The sequence below is a fragment of the Convolutriloba macropyga genome, chromosome 9, assembly GCF_964194025.1.
Source record: "Convolutriloba macropyga chromosome 9, txConMacr16.3, whole genome shotgun sequence".
Lineage (NCBI taxonomy): Eukaryota > Metazoa > Xenacoelomorpha > Acoela > Convolutidae > Convolutriloba > Convolutriloba macropyga.
This window is the reverse complement of record NC_134476.1, coordinates 31899849-31914479: the sequence shown is the minus strand read 5'-3', so window position 1 is coordinate 31914479 and position 14631 is coordinate 31899849. Positions and strand designations below refer to the sequence as shown.

Below are 14631 nucleotides of genomic sequence, written 5' to 3'. Positions count from 1 at the left end.
TTGAAGGAAAAATTATGAAGGAAAAAGGAGGATAGCTTTGGGGCTTTGGGGTATGACAATAGAAACAAACAAAAAATTTTGAAGGAAACTTAGTTGGGTCCAATGAAAATTTTTTAATATTTCTATACATTTTCAAGCCTAAAAAATGAATTAAAAAGTGAATTTTTTAAAAAAAACATTTCTATCCGTCTGTTTCCAGCTGGTTCAAAAATATAGTGTGAAGCCGTTTTTTGTCTATGTCAAAAAGTTTTTTGAAAATTGACTACTGCAGGCATTTTAGAGATCTCAAAATACCAAAAATAAACTTTGCAAATTTAAAAACTATAAACAGAAAGGTGTATTCTTGTCTAGTTTCTGTTTTGCAAAATTTCTTCTCATTTAATCCGAACTAACCGTTTGAGCATTTTCAAAAACCTTGGAAACGTAAAAAAGAGAAGAATCAACATGATTTTAAAATTGTTTTGCTAATTGCACAATAATTTGTTATCACCGTTTGGGAGGTAAAAGTTCGTAGGCAGTGAAGGTTTAAAAACTTTGTTTTTTAATTTTAACGGGAAACATCAACTGGGTATGGAACGTCACCTTCTAGTCGGCAGTAACGGTAGCTTGAAGTTTTGCAAATACTTTTCGATTTTGAAGTAATTTTTTGATTGAAATAATTGTTCCAACATTTGTTTCAAAAGTGGGGGAATATATATGCGGTGCTGGTTTTTTATCAGTCAAATTTCACTTTGTTTACGCATCGTAGAGTAAAAACAAAGCTATCGTTTTGTAGCCCTTGCTATCTAGTTCGCATTTTTATAAAAATGTTATCTAAAAAATTCTTTAATGGTGCTACACAGTTCCAAACCTAAAAAATTGAAGAAAAGTGAATGATGAATGTTAAAAAAGCTTTTCTGTCCGTCTCTTTGTTTCCTGCTGGTTAAAAATTTTTTTGAAGCCGTTTTTTCTATATCAAAAAAGTTTTGAAAATTGAATAGTACAGGCAGTTTACAGCTCTCAATATACCAAAAATAAACTTTGAAAAATGAAAAACTATAAGCAGGACGATGTATTTTTGTCTAAATTATAGTTGTTTTTTTGCAAATATTCTTATTTAATCGGAAATAACCGTTTAATAATTTTTGAAAACATTGGAAACGTAAAAAAACAAGAATCATCAAATGAACATCAAATCAATCAACTTCATTATTGAAAATAAATTTTTTCTTTTCTTCTTTATTTGTATTTTTCATAATATCAGATTAGATAGTTCGAACTAAACTTCTCTTATACAAGGAAATACAGATGAAATTCAAAAGTTTGAGAGTTTATAGATTGCCAGGTTGAAAAATTTACTACATGTGCTTAATTTTTATGAAGTTATTTTTCACTTGTATTTTGTAATTGCTCTTCGATCTCATGTTTTCCTGTCTTTTGGTATTTCTTGAAACAGAAGAACCAAATTTGTTATTCAATGCAAAACTCCTCATTGTAAGTTTATTAAAAACGAAAGTTTTCCTTTTAATTCTCATAAAAATTATTTTGAAAGAGCCATAAAATAAAATTTATTGGTAAACAATGTTCCTCACAGCTGCTAAATATGAGACGTTATGAAGAGCTTTCAATTTTCCTTTACATGTTAAAAACAACTAGAGGCAGGCAGCAAAAACACCTAGTTTTTGAGAAAAAACTAGTCATATTAGTCAAGCCATATATGAACTGTGATTAACGGTGAGTAATGATTAGATGCCAAAAAGAAAATTTCCAACAGATTTTGGTGGTGAGGTTTGTATTTTTGTTTGCTCGAGCGCTTGTGTGGTCTGTTTTAATGGGTGTGCGTTTTTTATGTGGTAAGCGTGTATGAGAGGGAGAAAGGATAGTTTGTGTGAGAGAGATAGTGTATTCAAATGTTAGACACAAATGGAGGCGGAGTACAAAAACTGTCAAAGAGAGTTGGAATAACTAATTGTATTTGCTAGAAGTTGTGGCCTTAATTGATTCAAATGCCAAAACTATTTTTTGAAATCTTGCTGATAGCACTTATGTGAGATTTTGAAAATTTAATTGTCCCGTTGTGCTTATGAAATATCAAAATTGAAAAAAAGTTTCTTGATAATTTCAAGAAAGTTACGTTTCAAAAATGTGTCAAAACTACAGTTACCAATACAATTACCTCAAAAAGTCCACATATAGTGTTTTAGTTTGAAAAAGAAGACCTAAATTAACAAAAACACAAAAAAGAGCTTTTTCTAGGTGTTGGGCTTTGTATTTGTTGGTGTTTGTTTGTTTAATGTGTTCTGTGTTTGTTTGTATGGTTTTTCTTTGTCTTTCAAATTGTACTACAATTATATGTCTTTGTTCTTTTGTAAACAGACGGCATATTTTTTGGTCTAAACCGTACAAGTAATTTTCTACAAGTAATTTTCTTCAGTACAGGTAATTTTCAATGCATATAAGTTGCTTTCGGATACCCCCAACGGTATCTCTGGCAGAGTTTAAAAGTTGTTTTTGCAGAGGTATGCTTAAACATTGTGCTACGCACAGACTCATGCGAGCCGTCTTGTTAAACATACGATACGTTTAACTGCCGGTACTACCGACATAAATCAGAATTTAATTTTGATGGAAGTTTCCAAAACTTTTGCTTTTTGTCCAAACAAAATAGCATTTTTTTGTATCATGTTTATCTACCTGTGGGTAATGTTCTGCTCACTGTTCAAAAATTGGTTTGCACCGTTTCTGCTGTGAAAAGTAAGTAAAATATTGAAATTTATTAAAGCTTCAAACTTAAAAGGAAGTGTCTACCAAGAAATGGGTCACCGCACTAATTTAAGAAAAAAACGTTTTTCTTAATACATAATTGCCTTCATATTTTTTCTTAATGTTCAATTTTTCTTAGTAGCAACTCTTCGATATCAAAAATGACCTTCGTTTCATGGCAGATATTGAAAAAGAAATAAATGATAAGGCATTGGCGATCATGATGTTTGGCTGGAATTGTCAAGAATCTGCTCTGGGTAGATCCATTTGAGCAACTGAATTTCCTTGATGCATAAATCAAATCCACTTGTCAATCTAAAAATTTAGAATTTTTATAAAACTGGTGAATTTTTATAAAGATTCTCTTCTTAGTATCGCTGGGGAAGTCCTTGCCTCCTAGCTAACGACCAGTTCCCTCTAATAAAAAGCAAACGATTCAAATAATGAGGAAAGTTTGCGAACCACGCTATGATTGGGCGACATTGTGAAAAGCAGAAACAATGTAAAGGACAAAAGAGGCAGCAGGTCAGCCCAAAATTGATATTGAGGAACTATTGCACGAAAAGATTTTGTTCGAGTAATCCACGTGAGTGAATGCACTGAACTTTTTGACATTTTGGTTGAGCAACTGGAACTCCCAGCTTGTGATCCCTGCTTCTCACGGACTGAGATTGGTATCCCAATAAAGTCTAAGAGTAGTTTCCAGAGTGTTTTTCTCTGGTGTATTAATTGGGTGCTCTTGAGCCGCTGAAACCGACTCGAGGATTCTTTTTTATAATTGTGAGCTGGATAAATTACGATCTCACTGAAATTTGCTGGATGCAGGAACTGAAAGCAGAAATTTCAAGCTCTGAAAGATGAAATTTAATATAAGTGGGAAACGCGTTTATCTTTTCGCATTATTATCCAATAAGCCTTGTAACGTCGAGACGGTCGAACCATCGAAAAAAGCATCAATTGGGCATCTCAAATGTGATAGGACAACTCTTTCTGGCGTTGCAAGCCGTGACCGAACAATATAGGCGAATAATAGGACTCACCAGTTTTAAGTAGTAGCCAATTTCTAGGCTCAACTACACGCATTAGTGAATCTTCTTTTCATTGAGTGATTTTGAGGCTTCTTTAGAGTACTTGATCTTGCAACAATAACAGCCAGTCAGCCTTGTGACTACAGAAACTAGTATTGTATTTCTAACTATTGATTTCGCCTGTTTCTAGGAAGTAGACTGAAGATTGAAGCGTGATTTTCTCTTTTTTCTGAGCTTGTGATACTTAGTTAAAAACCTAAGGTTGAAATGGTTAACATGATTATCAGGGAGTTCTAGTTGGGAAAATTGGTTGACGATGTGCAGGATCCAGTTCAAACGCAAAACTCCTTCACTATGGAAACAAAGCCTTGGCTATGAGCAGAACATTCTAAGTTCAACCCAAACCGCCACTACCTAGTCCAGACATAACTGTTTTGGTCCAATGCAGCGAAAGCTCGTGACTGAACCATGTGTGACTGCTACAGAAAATTCTATTTGCAAAGTTCTGTGTTATGTTTAATAGCCGCGTCCTCAATTCTAGGCGGCTATTATAGCGCTCCTAATTTTTTTTACAATTCAAAGAATTTGAATTGTATTGGGGGGCTGTCTTTTTTTTCAAGATCTGTTCACACATTTTCATGATTTTTGAAGTCAAATTGGAGTAGTGATTTTGGTCACGCCGAAACAGGAAGTGAAGCGAAAAAGCGAGTGGTGTTGCGGCGTGAAATTTTTTCGCTCTAAATTTAAAGTAGAGTGAGAAAACGGTGTTTGAACAGTGAGTTCGCTTTCTCGCTAGTGGTTTTTTGTTCACATGCGGCTATTAAACATGACACAGAACTTTGCAAATAGAATTTTCTGTAGCAGTCACACAATTCAAAGAATTTGAATTGTATTGGGGCGCTGTCTTTTTTTCAAGATATGTTCACACATTTTCATGATTTTTGAAGTCAAATTGGAGTAGTGATTTCGGTCACGCCGAAACAGGAAGTGGAGCGAAAAAGCGAGTGGTGTTGCGGCATGAAATTTTTTCGCTCTAAATTTAAAGTAGAGTGAGAAAACGGTGTTTGAACAAAGAATTCGCTTTCTCGCTAGTTGTTTTTTGTTCACATGCGGCAATTTCACTTTGACTTTTACTGTTTTTTCGATTTTTTGGATCGGAATTTTTTCTAAATGGGTTTTCCAATCCATTCATAGTCCGTTCTAGGTCTAGTTTTCTGTTTAGTCAATGAAATTTCTTTGAATTGTGCGTCAGGACTTGTCCTGCTATGTTTTTTTACTTCGTCTAACAGATTTTTGTTTCGTCTTACCGTGACTTCTTGGAATTGACTTTTTCAATGACTTACCTCACTCAAAAAAATGACTTCTGAGCTCACTTATGAATCTTTAAATTTTATGAACATTTACTTGTTAAAGGTCAATAGTGTGCATCTAAGTAGTGCCAAACATATGCCCTAATTCTTAAATATTAGAGTCTTGAGTTTTTGATTTCGAATATTAATTTTGGGATCTTTTCCGTTTGTGCCCCCCCCCCCCCAATATTGCACGTGCATCTGGGGGGTGCAAATAATATGCGCCCACTAAGCTGAGGGGCACAAACGGAAAAGATCGTAATTTTGAAAAGCCCTATTAGGGCTTTCTCCTTATAGAGCTTAAGTGTCTCATAAAAATGACAGTCCGAAGTTAACCCAAAAAGTCTAGTGGTCTATTAAAGGACTGGTGGTCGATCTGTCTATTTTATTTCTATAGTTGTTTCAATTCATGTAACGCCACAAGCGTCTATCGCGGCTATTTTCCGGCAATCTGCCGGCTATGTTTATTGGTAAGCTACACTTTGTGATATCAAGGGTCTACCGTATACCGAGCTAAATGGTGAATAATAATGCAATTTTTTTTAAATTGTTCGCAGCAATGACAATTTTTTTTAGTTATGATGAAACAGTATTATAAAAAAATTGCACAGTATATTCGGACAATATATCGATACTCCTTGTGGATCTTTTTTGGATCCGTCCAGCTATTTATAGCATTCCTTATTGTTTTTCACCTGAGACTAAGAACAAAAAATATTTCCATTTCTGTGCATATTTTTACATTTTAAATTACAAATTTTCAAGAAGTCAAAGCAAAGGAGCTTAGAGGAATTCGGTGGACCAATTTAAATCCAGTTTGCCGGTTCTCGTACCACAAGCCCAGCGTTATTTTAAATCCTCTGAGCTTTTCGAATCTAAATATTGTCTGCAGTAGATACTGAATTGTTGGGAGCCTAAACTTTAATTTTGTTACGTTCCCTTTTTATGAAGCGATACAGAGAGAATAAGATCAAGGAAAACAATGGACTTTTCTTAACTGCTCTCAAACAAATTTTGTAGTAAAAATATAGTCTTGTTGATCATTTTTCGCGTGATAGATTTTCCGTTTTGTTTATCGCCTCAGAAATGGGATGACCTGATGTACCCCGAGGATCTTAGGTCTCTGTTCAGTGCTTTTCGAGCTCTACTAGTCGAATCTGCTGAGGGGGTATAATTTTACGATTTGGGGTCAAATTGAGGATGTTTGGACTGCAATCCCCCATCCGTGAGCATAGCTTCCTTATTAGTTCGCTGGCTGATACGAAAAGCAACACTCGCCAGTCATTTGAGAGCAATATACCTAACGTTAGTCGGTTATGTTTGCTCTCTTACTTCACAAATACATTGACATTTTATTCTTGGCTGAACTGATTTCGTGTTTTTGTCTTTGTTGTTTTTGCTCGCATCTAATGCTTTTGCGTGACTGCTTTCGAGAGTAAAACTGTTTTAAATCAAAATTCTATTGGATGAAAAATGGTTCGAGCTAGAAATTAAAATTAAATACATTATACAATTAGAAGCTTTTGAATCGCAATTTATTGTCCTTTTTCCCGAAAAGTAACGTGACTATATATAAATCTTTCTTGCCAGATTTCCATGAATCTCATTCAAAACACAATTTGGAGACTTCAACTTTGACTTAGATTTGGACCATCATCCTGCACGATGTTAAGTTCGCCTTCCAGTGACAAGAACAAATTTCCCATTTTGGAAGTTCTGAAAACATTTATCGAACCTGACAAACATCCCAAAACAAAAATCAAATCAATTTTAGAACTGGCTTCTGGTTCCGGTGTGCACGTCTCATTTTTCGCCCAACATTTTCCCAACGTTCATTTTCAGCCTTCAGAAATTGAGCCCAAAAACATGGAAAGTATTAAGGCCTACATCGACAATTACGAATTAACAAGCACCGTCAGGGACCCAATTGTGATTGATTTGAGTTGTCCTGAAAAATGTGACGTCATCAAAGAAATAGACATGGTTTACGCCTCAAATTTCACGCACATATCACCCGTAAAATGTACATACGGAGCGTTTGATATTGCATCACGGATGTTAAAACCAGAAAGTTGGTTTCTTATTTACGGTCCATTTTCAATAGACGGAGAAATTTCACCGGAGAGTAATCTGAATTTTGACAAGCATCTCAGGAATCAGAATTCAGAGTGGGGCTATAGAGATACGTCACAGCTAAAGGAAATAGCGGAAAATAATGGATTCAGCTTTGATCAGAGAATAGCCATGCCATCAAATAACTGGATTCTGGCCTTCAGAAAAATTTGAGTATCTTAGTTTTCCTATTTTAAGCTATTGTCTATATACTGATGCGACAACCTTGTGGTTTATTGTTTAAGCGACATGCATTTGAGAGTAGAAATTGTAATCTGTATTGGCATTTTTGTTTCATACCGAAACCAGCCTAAAATTATTGAATTGTGTGTTTTAGTGAAGCATGGCAAGTTTTCAAGAGCTGCACTAATAATTGGAAAAGATAATTTAGGTCCTTGAAATTTTTAAATTACTCGAAAGCGCACTGTGATATGTGAATAGCATTTTGAATTTTTTCTGATAAATCTTAGAAACTGTAAAGGTAAGTGAAAGTCTCGTGCATAATTGAGTTCTTATAGCATCATAAACATTTTCTGTTTAACATTTTGTTGAGAAAAATGTCCAATTCTTTTCTGTAAAAAGACAAATTTAATGAGATACGTTGAAAACTGTGATGACAAAAATGGATCAATAATTAAAAAATTAAAATGTCAATTGTGTAACCGTCAACAGCGTGTAGAAGTAAATGGACTATCGTCTGTGTGGTTGGACACTAGTTAAGGAGTACCTCGGGGATCAATGTTAGGATCATTGGTTTTTATTAAATAGATCAAATACCTGCTAAAATCTCTAACTCAATCGTTGTGGTGTTAGACATTTTGTATAGCCAACAAGCGAGTTTGTAAACTTTTTTTTCAAATGTCTGACCTATGTTACAATATTGTCTTTTGGTATGAATGCTGTAGCTACAGTTCTTTAGAGCCACTCAATTGACAAAAAAGATTCTGATCTTCATTTTTTTCCGAAATGGTTTCTTTTGCGAACACGTTAATGTTGCTCTTTATTTTCGTTAATGTTGCTCTAACGGCCCTTATCCAAAAATAAGAGCCTTTTTCCAATAGAACGTGCAAGTATGTTATTTAATTTACTGTGCCTTAAAAGTGGTTTTCCATATAACATAAATTGCTTGGTCAAATCTGAAGTATCTTCCTTTAATCACAAGTTTAAAGACGCCCTATTGAAAAATCATGATCTTGTTAAACTCATTTATACGTTATCAAATTCCGTGGCCAATCAGCCAATTCTGAATACATGGTTTGATCATACCATCTAATGTAATAGATTGTTAATGTACACTTCCTATTATGATGGAGGTAGATTCCCAAGTCTTTTAATTGGACACGTTGGGGTGTTTCATCTCCAGCGTTTGCACCCCCAGTGGGTCGGAACTTGCACAAGTAATGCCCTCGGGGCTTTTGTGAATGGGGTAGATGAATCCTTCATTCGTGTTCGGGTAATGGACTTGGATATTACAGGTAATTTGGGAGTATAAAATTTGCTCTCTAAAGAATCGATTTCCTTTCTCAAAATTTGGGTTACAATCTTCTTAAAACTGCTTTTTGCCTAATTTAAATGCCTTCTAGTCCACTCGCCTGAGTATGATACATCAAAACGACTCACGACCTAATGCAACGGCAGATCCATAGACCACTGCTATCAAAAAACATCACTTTTTAGTAGAAAATAAGGTTCATTTATTTGTGCAAGAAAATCCCGAATTACCTAAGGCTTTGCCACTGTAGGCCAGAAGATTAATAGCTTAACAGAATGAAGAGAGAACTACAAAGGCATTTAGCAATTGCGTCGATATGTTCTGAAGCAACATAAGTTTCAGAATGATTGGCAAGTTTAATTTTGAGAAACGCTTTTTTACTGTTTATTAATTGCTCTTGAACGAAGTTCATAGCAATTATTGTAAACGTGTGTGTCTTTTTTATGCAAAATTTTTGCTTGACAATTTTGACTTTTCGAGTGACTTTTACGCCCTTGACTTTTCGCATTTCGCGTGATCTAAAATTCTCTCTCAATCACAATTTAAAGCAGCTGAACTTAATTGGTGGCAATTTAATACAAAAAGTCAAATGAAAAATGCGCCGAAACTGGTGTCATTTCTTACTTTAAATCTTAATAGTGGTATATGTTAACCTCTAATGTGGTTATTTGAAGCCCACTATTGAACTTCTTAGTCCCATTTAGGTTCCCCATCCCCCCGACTGAATTAGGCTGCAGTTGATTAGAGCTCCCACTAGTCGTTCGAGAGCAATTATTCCGACGTTTAATCGGTTATGTTACTTTTAGCTGAGAATTGACCGCCATGCAATTTTGAGGCAACTATTTGTCTCCTGGATTTTTTTTATTTCGGGTTAATAACCTTTCTATTCTTTCTAGTCATTTAATTAACAGCTGCGGAGCGATAGCTGAGGCTATTTTTGGCCTTATCTTGGTTTTTATAAATCAAAGAATTTGAATTGTATTGGGGCGCTGTCTTTTTCGTTTAAGATCTGTTCACACATTTTCATGATTTTTGAAGTCACATTGGAGTAGTAATTTTGGTGGCGCCGAAACAGGAAGTGGAGCGGAAAAGCGAGTGGGTTTGCGGCGTGAAATTTTTTTGCTCTAATTTTAAAGTTGAGTGAGAGAACGGTGTTTCAACAAAAATTCGCTTTCTGGCTAGTGGTTTTTTGTTCACATGCGGCAGTTTCACTTTGCTTTTATTGTGTTTTTTATTTTTTGGATCGGATTTTTTTCTAAATGGTTTTCCCAATCCAGTAATTTATCATTCTAGGCCTATTTTTTTGTTTGAACGAAATATCTATTTCTCACTAGTGGTTTGTTGTTCACATGCGGCATTTTGACATTGATTTTCTGTTCTTATTTGTTTTTTTTATCTGATTTTTTTAGAAATGGTTTTCCCAATTCACTCATAGTCCGTTCTAGGTCTAGTTTTTGTTTAGTCAATGAAAATTCTTTGAATTGTACGTCAGGACTTGTCCTGCTATGTTTTTTATTTCGTCATGATTTTTTTTACGACCATATGACGTCACAATCACTTCAAATCTGCTTTTTGTTCATTCGTTCATGCAATTTCAACTGAATTGCGTGCGTGAAGTCATTTTTCACTCTTTGTGGAGGTAATTTTTTGTTCATTCGCATGATGAAGTTTTTGGTCACAAGTGACTTACCTCACTCTCAAAAATGATTTCCTCACTCTAAAATGAACTTTTTGTTTACTTTAATTCAAAGAGATAAGGTATAAAGTGAGTGTATATAACTGTAATTGAAGAGTTTTCAAGAGCAGCTAATAGAAACAGCAATAAGTTATACAGATTTGTAATCAAAATTTAACATCTCAGCCCTTAATGAAAAGACTAAATTTCTTTTTTAGTTTTTTTTAAATCTTTTTGAGACTGCAGATCTACGAAGCTGTTGCGGCTATTTTCTGGCAATCTGTTAGTTATGTTTTTTATTCAATTTTATTTTAATGAGTAGACTTCTCAAATTTTCATTTTTGTTTGTTCGCCCAGAGAAAAATTATATGAAAGAAAGTAAATTTTAAAAGCATTTTTTTTATTATCAAAAATTTATTTGTTTGGAACAGTTTTCAAAACATTCAGTTTGTTAAATTAAATATAAAAGCGGAGAATGAGAGGTGGAGGAATGTTGTATCAAATAAATTTTAGGTTTATACATATTTTTGCAGGCTTAGTTTACAGACTCTTTGGAGAAGTTCTGATTGCGTTTCCATTGTACAATTTCGTGACCAGAAATTGTCAGCAAATTAGAGCGCATCTTTGCAGGGTGGTCCTTAACTTCAAAAATATTTTTCCAATCGTTTCTATCTGGAAACCCAGTTTCTCCGAAAAAAGATCTTAAGTTGTTTTCTGCTTTAAGAGATCTTCGAAAACTACTTCTCTCCTGCGGACTTTGTTTGTTGCTGTTTGTTTATTTGAACACCTTTTCTGGTTTATAAATTTATAATGGTTGCAACAATGTGCTATAATGTCTCAAAAAACGATTACAATTTCAAAGCCGAAATGAATAAATTTCAAACAATATGCGTTAAATAAATTTTTTTCTCAATTGTAACAAAATTATTGTTTTTATTCCTCAAAAAATTGATAAAGTTAATAGTAATATTTTGAGAGTTGTTGGAGTGCCAAGATTTTGCTTATGGTGACATTTAAAGTTCCTTCTGCCAGGAAAGAAATTCGAAGATTCCTACTGTTCTGTCGTATAGATAATTGTTCTTCGATTAGTGAACCAATGCAAAAGTTTTTTTCCAGTCAATGAACAGGTAAGAATGCAAACAAGGAGGATCGACAATGTGCGTTTTAAAATCTAACTCTTAATTAAAATCTCACATACTATTAGAAAAATAATGAGAGTGATAAGAATCAATACATTTTCAAGGTACGAAATGAATGAAAAAGAAAGGCAAAGCACCTAGTAGGTTGTTGAGACCTACCATGAATAGGACTACGAGACGAGACAGACAAAAAGTAAACAGAAACAATAACTTTAATATCCTCAAAATAACTTTAATAACGGCAAAAACTCAATATCCTTTTTTGAAAAAGCTCAATAGCTAAGACAAGTTAAGGTCAAATAAATCCTAAAATGCACAAATTCACGTGTTTTCCACTAGAATGCAGATGGACCTGTTCTTAATGACACTCGGCAACAAGTCGACAAAAAGAAGAAAACTGGGTGAAGTCGAATTTAGCGGAGCCGAATAATTCCAAAAAGTTAACTACAATTAGTTCAAAAAATGCAAATTAAATTAAGATATAGATCCTCGGGAAGCCAGAGTTAACTGTCACTAGTGAGAGGAAGTCATAGCACTACAAACGGACAGCAAATACAGGCAACTCTCAAAAACTGGCTAATAATTTACGAAAATAGTTAGTGAAGCCTTTTAAATTTTCACTTGTTGACTGCAAAGATTATAGTTTCACGTGGGCCTCGATTGAACACCAATAGCTTGTATTATCATACAACAAAAGTAACCACAAATTTTGACGAGTAGCGAAAATTCCCAAAGCTTTTATGAAAACACCTTGTGCCCGAGTCATAAAACATCTGTTAAAACAGAAACCCAATCAACAGCGTAATGTTCTCTATTTTAAATGGATGTGAGCTATCACTGATGAAAGAAAGGTAAAGTTGGCCGAGAGAAAAACAAAAAGAACCCCGTTGAAAAATACTCTGACATTTTTTAAAACAACATCAAAGTCAATAAGAAATACAAGAACTGAGGGAGTTAAGTAGGTCTGTGCAGACCACAATAGGATGCCAAAGGGACCTATCTTTAATAAGGTTAACGACATCAAAGAACAGCAAATAAAGGCGAAACACTGAAGTTTATTAAAATGTGCGAGAGAAAAATTGTCGAATCATTTAATCGTAAGCTATTCACTGCAAACTTTTAAATTTTGTGAATCGTCTACGCGTCAATGGGACCATAGCGATTATTGGGATTATGACAAGACTTTAAAATAAAGTACAAATAACGAACTTTCAAAAATCTATTTGACTTCCCCTAGTATCGAATTCAATAAAACTATAAACTTTCAACTGAGGGCAGCAAATATTTTCTCTAACAACTCAATAGGAAGACAATTGAACATGTCCTTCGTCAGAAATAGTCTTACTACTGCATAAAAATATCAAATCCCAGAAAAAATCAAAAATACAATTAGAAACTCTTGTAAAAAAATTGTCCAAACCCTTGTAACCATTATTAATCACTGCCATCTGTTTAATTGTTTAATTGCGCCTTTTGTGAACGCCAATGGAAACTGACGTTATTATGATAATGTGATGAGACTTTAAAAAGTGCCGCAAATATTTATCTGGAAATCAGAAAAGATTTACGAAACTCGTAGTATCGAAGTCATTAAAAATGTTACCTATCACTAGAGGGCACTATATACGTTAGCTTATTCTCAATAGGAAACCAGTTGGTTCTGTGATAAATTAGATTGCGTCTTCTGTCTGCATGAAGAACAACAAAAACAGCAGAAACTAAAAATTGGGTAAAAATGCGAGGAAAATGATGTGAGGACGTTAAAACCATCAGCTGTTCATCGTAAACTTTATACAAGCTCAAATGAACATAATGTCCACGCCGATGTTAACTGTCATTTTTGTGAGAATACGGAAGGCTTGGGAAAAGATTTAAATGATTAATTTTCTAAAAAACGTTAAGCGATTGTAAAAAATGCTCGTAGAACAAAAGCCAATACAGTTAGTGGTGTATAAAAATTGCAATTCCTGGTTAGTTTTTTTCCACTAGAAAGACTATGTTTCTGTCTTAAATGAGATCGAGCTACACGTTGACTGAAATATGATTAAAATGGCGGTAAAGTTCAAAAATTTTGCTTTGAAAAAGTATTCTGAAAGTAACAACACGAATTTGGTATCAACTCAATGCAATAGGTAGGTGCAATTTTAGCTTTTTAAGAAAGTAAATGGAACTTTTCTCAATGAGTTTGAGTTGTTAGACTATAAAAAGTGCATCAATTTCAGGCACAACTGAAAAATTCATTTTGTTTTAGCAACACATACTGTCTAAGCCATAAAAACTGTTAGCCATAAAAATTGTTGAAACGAATTTTGGTTGGTAACGAATAATTTTGGTTCTAAACTCGAAGATGAGACCGAACAAAGTCTTTCTACAGCTGCACCTCTGTTACAAGTGGGCAAGTGTTTCAATTATTAGAGTACTTCATCAATTGAAACAGCAGTTTGAAACAAAAAATCTTAAAGTGGACAAAATGACGCTAAAAATGAACAAAATCCATTGACAAATCATATGTTTACAAAAACTTCAAAGCTCAATGAATCCTCGAAAAAAAACGAAATCCACTCTTCAATGGCTTTATAATGATACTAATGTTTTTCAACAACAAATATATTGATCTTTGAAATATATTGGCCAAAAATGACTGAACAAAAAGGGAAACCCGGTTGAACATATAGTTTCTTCCCATAAAGTGGGGTCGGAACAATAATGAGGCAATTTTGTGCTTCAATGCAGCAAACGATTAATCGATTTGTATTCGAGGTTTCTCAAAATTTAACGCCAGTAGCTTTGCTATAGATTGCCTTAAGCTTTCCAAATCCTGATGTACCCAATTTGTGGGTACCGATCAGTTTGTCCTGTCAACAATAGAAAAAATTGAGTTTTCAACTTTTTAGTCTCAATTTTTTTACCTTCATTCAATTTGAAAATTGGATGAAAAAATTGATTTTTCATTTAAACAGCAGTTGTGGCTCGAAGAAAGAAATTGTTTACTAATTATTTTAAGGGATGTTTTAAAATGAGATTAGAAATTATGGTTATCAGAAATTATTAACTTTAGCTTTTCTTCAATTTACTGGGCATTTGGCGATAGTTG

The 14631-nt window shown here is 34.0% G+C and overlaps 1 protein-coding gene across 1 annotated transcript; it reads left to right on the top strand.

Annotated features, from left to right (window-relative positions):
* The first annotated feature begins 6648 nt into the window (after positions 1 to 6648).
* On the top strand, positions 6649 to 7517 carry LOC142345340 (methyltransferase-like 26). The gene has a single exon (XM_075397347.1). The coding sequence runs from the start codon at positions 6785 to 6787 to the stop codon at positions 7403 to 7405; it is 621 nt and encodes a 206-aa protein (XP_075253462.1). The 5' UTR covers positions 6649 to 6784; the 3' UTR covers positions 7406 to 7517.
* Positions 7518 to 14631: the final 7114 nt, after the last annotated feature.

Excerpts from the sequence above, each read along its gene's own strand:
- LOC142345340 (XM_075397347.1), top strand. The coding sequence starts at position 6,785 with ATGTTAAGTTCGCCTTCCAGTGACAAGAACAAATTTCCCATTTTGGAA.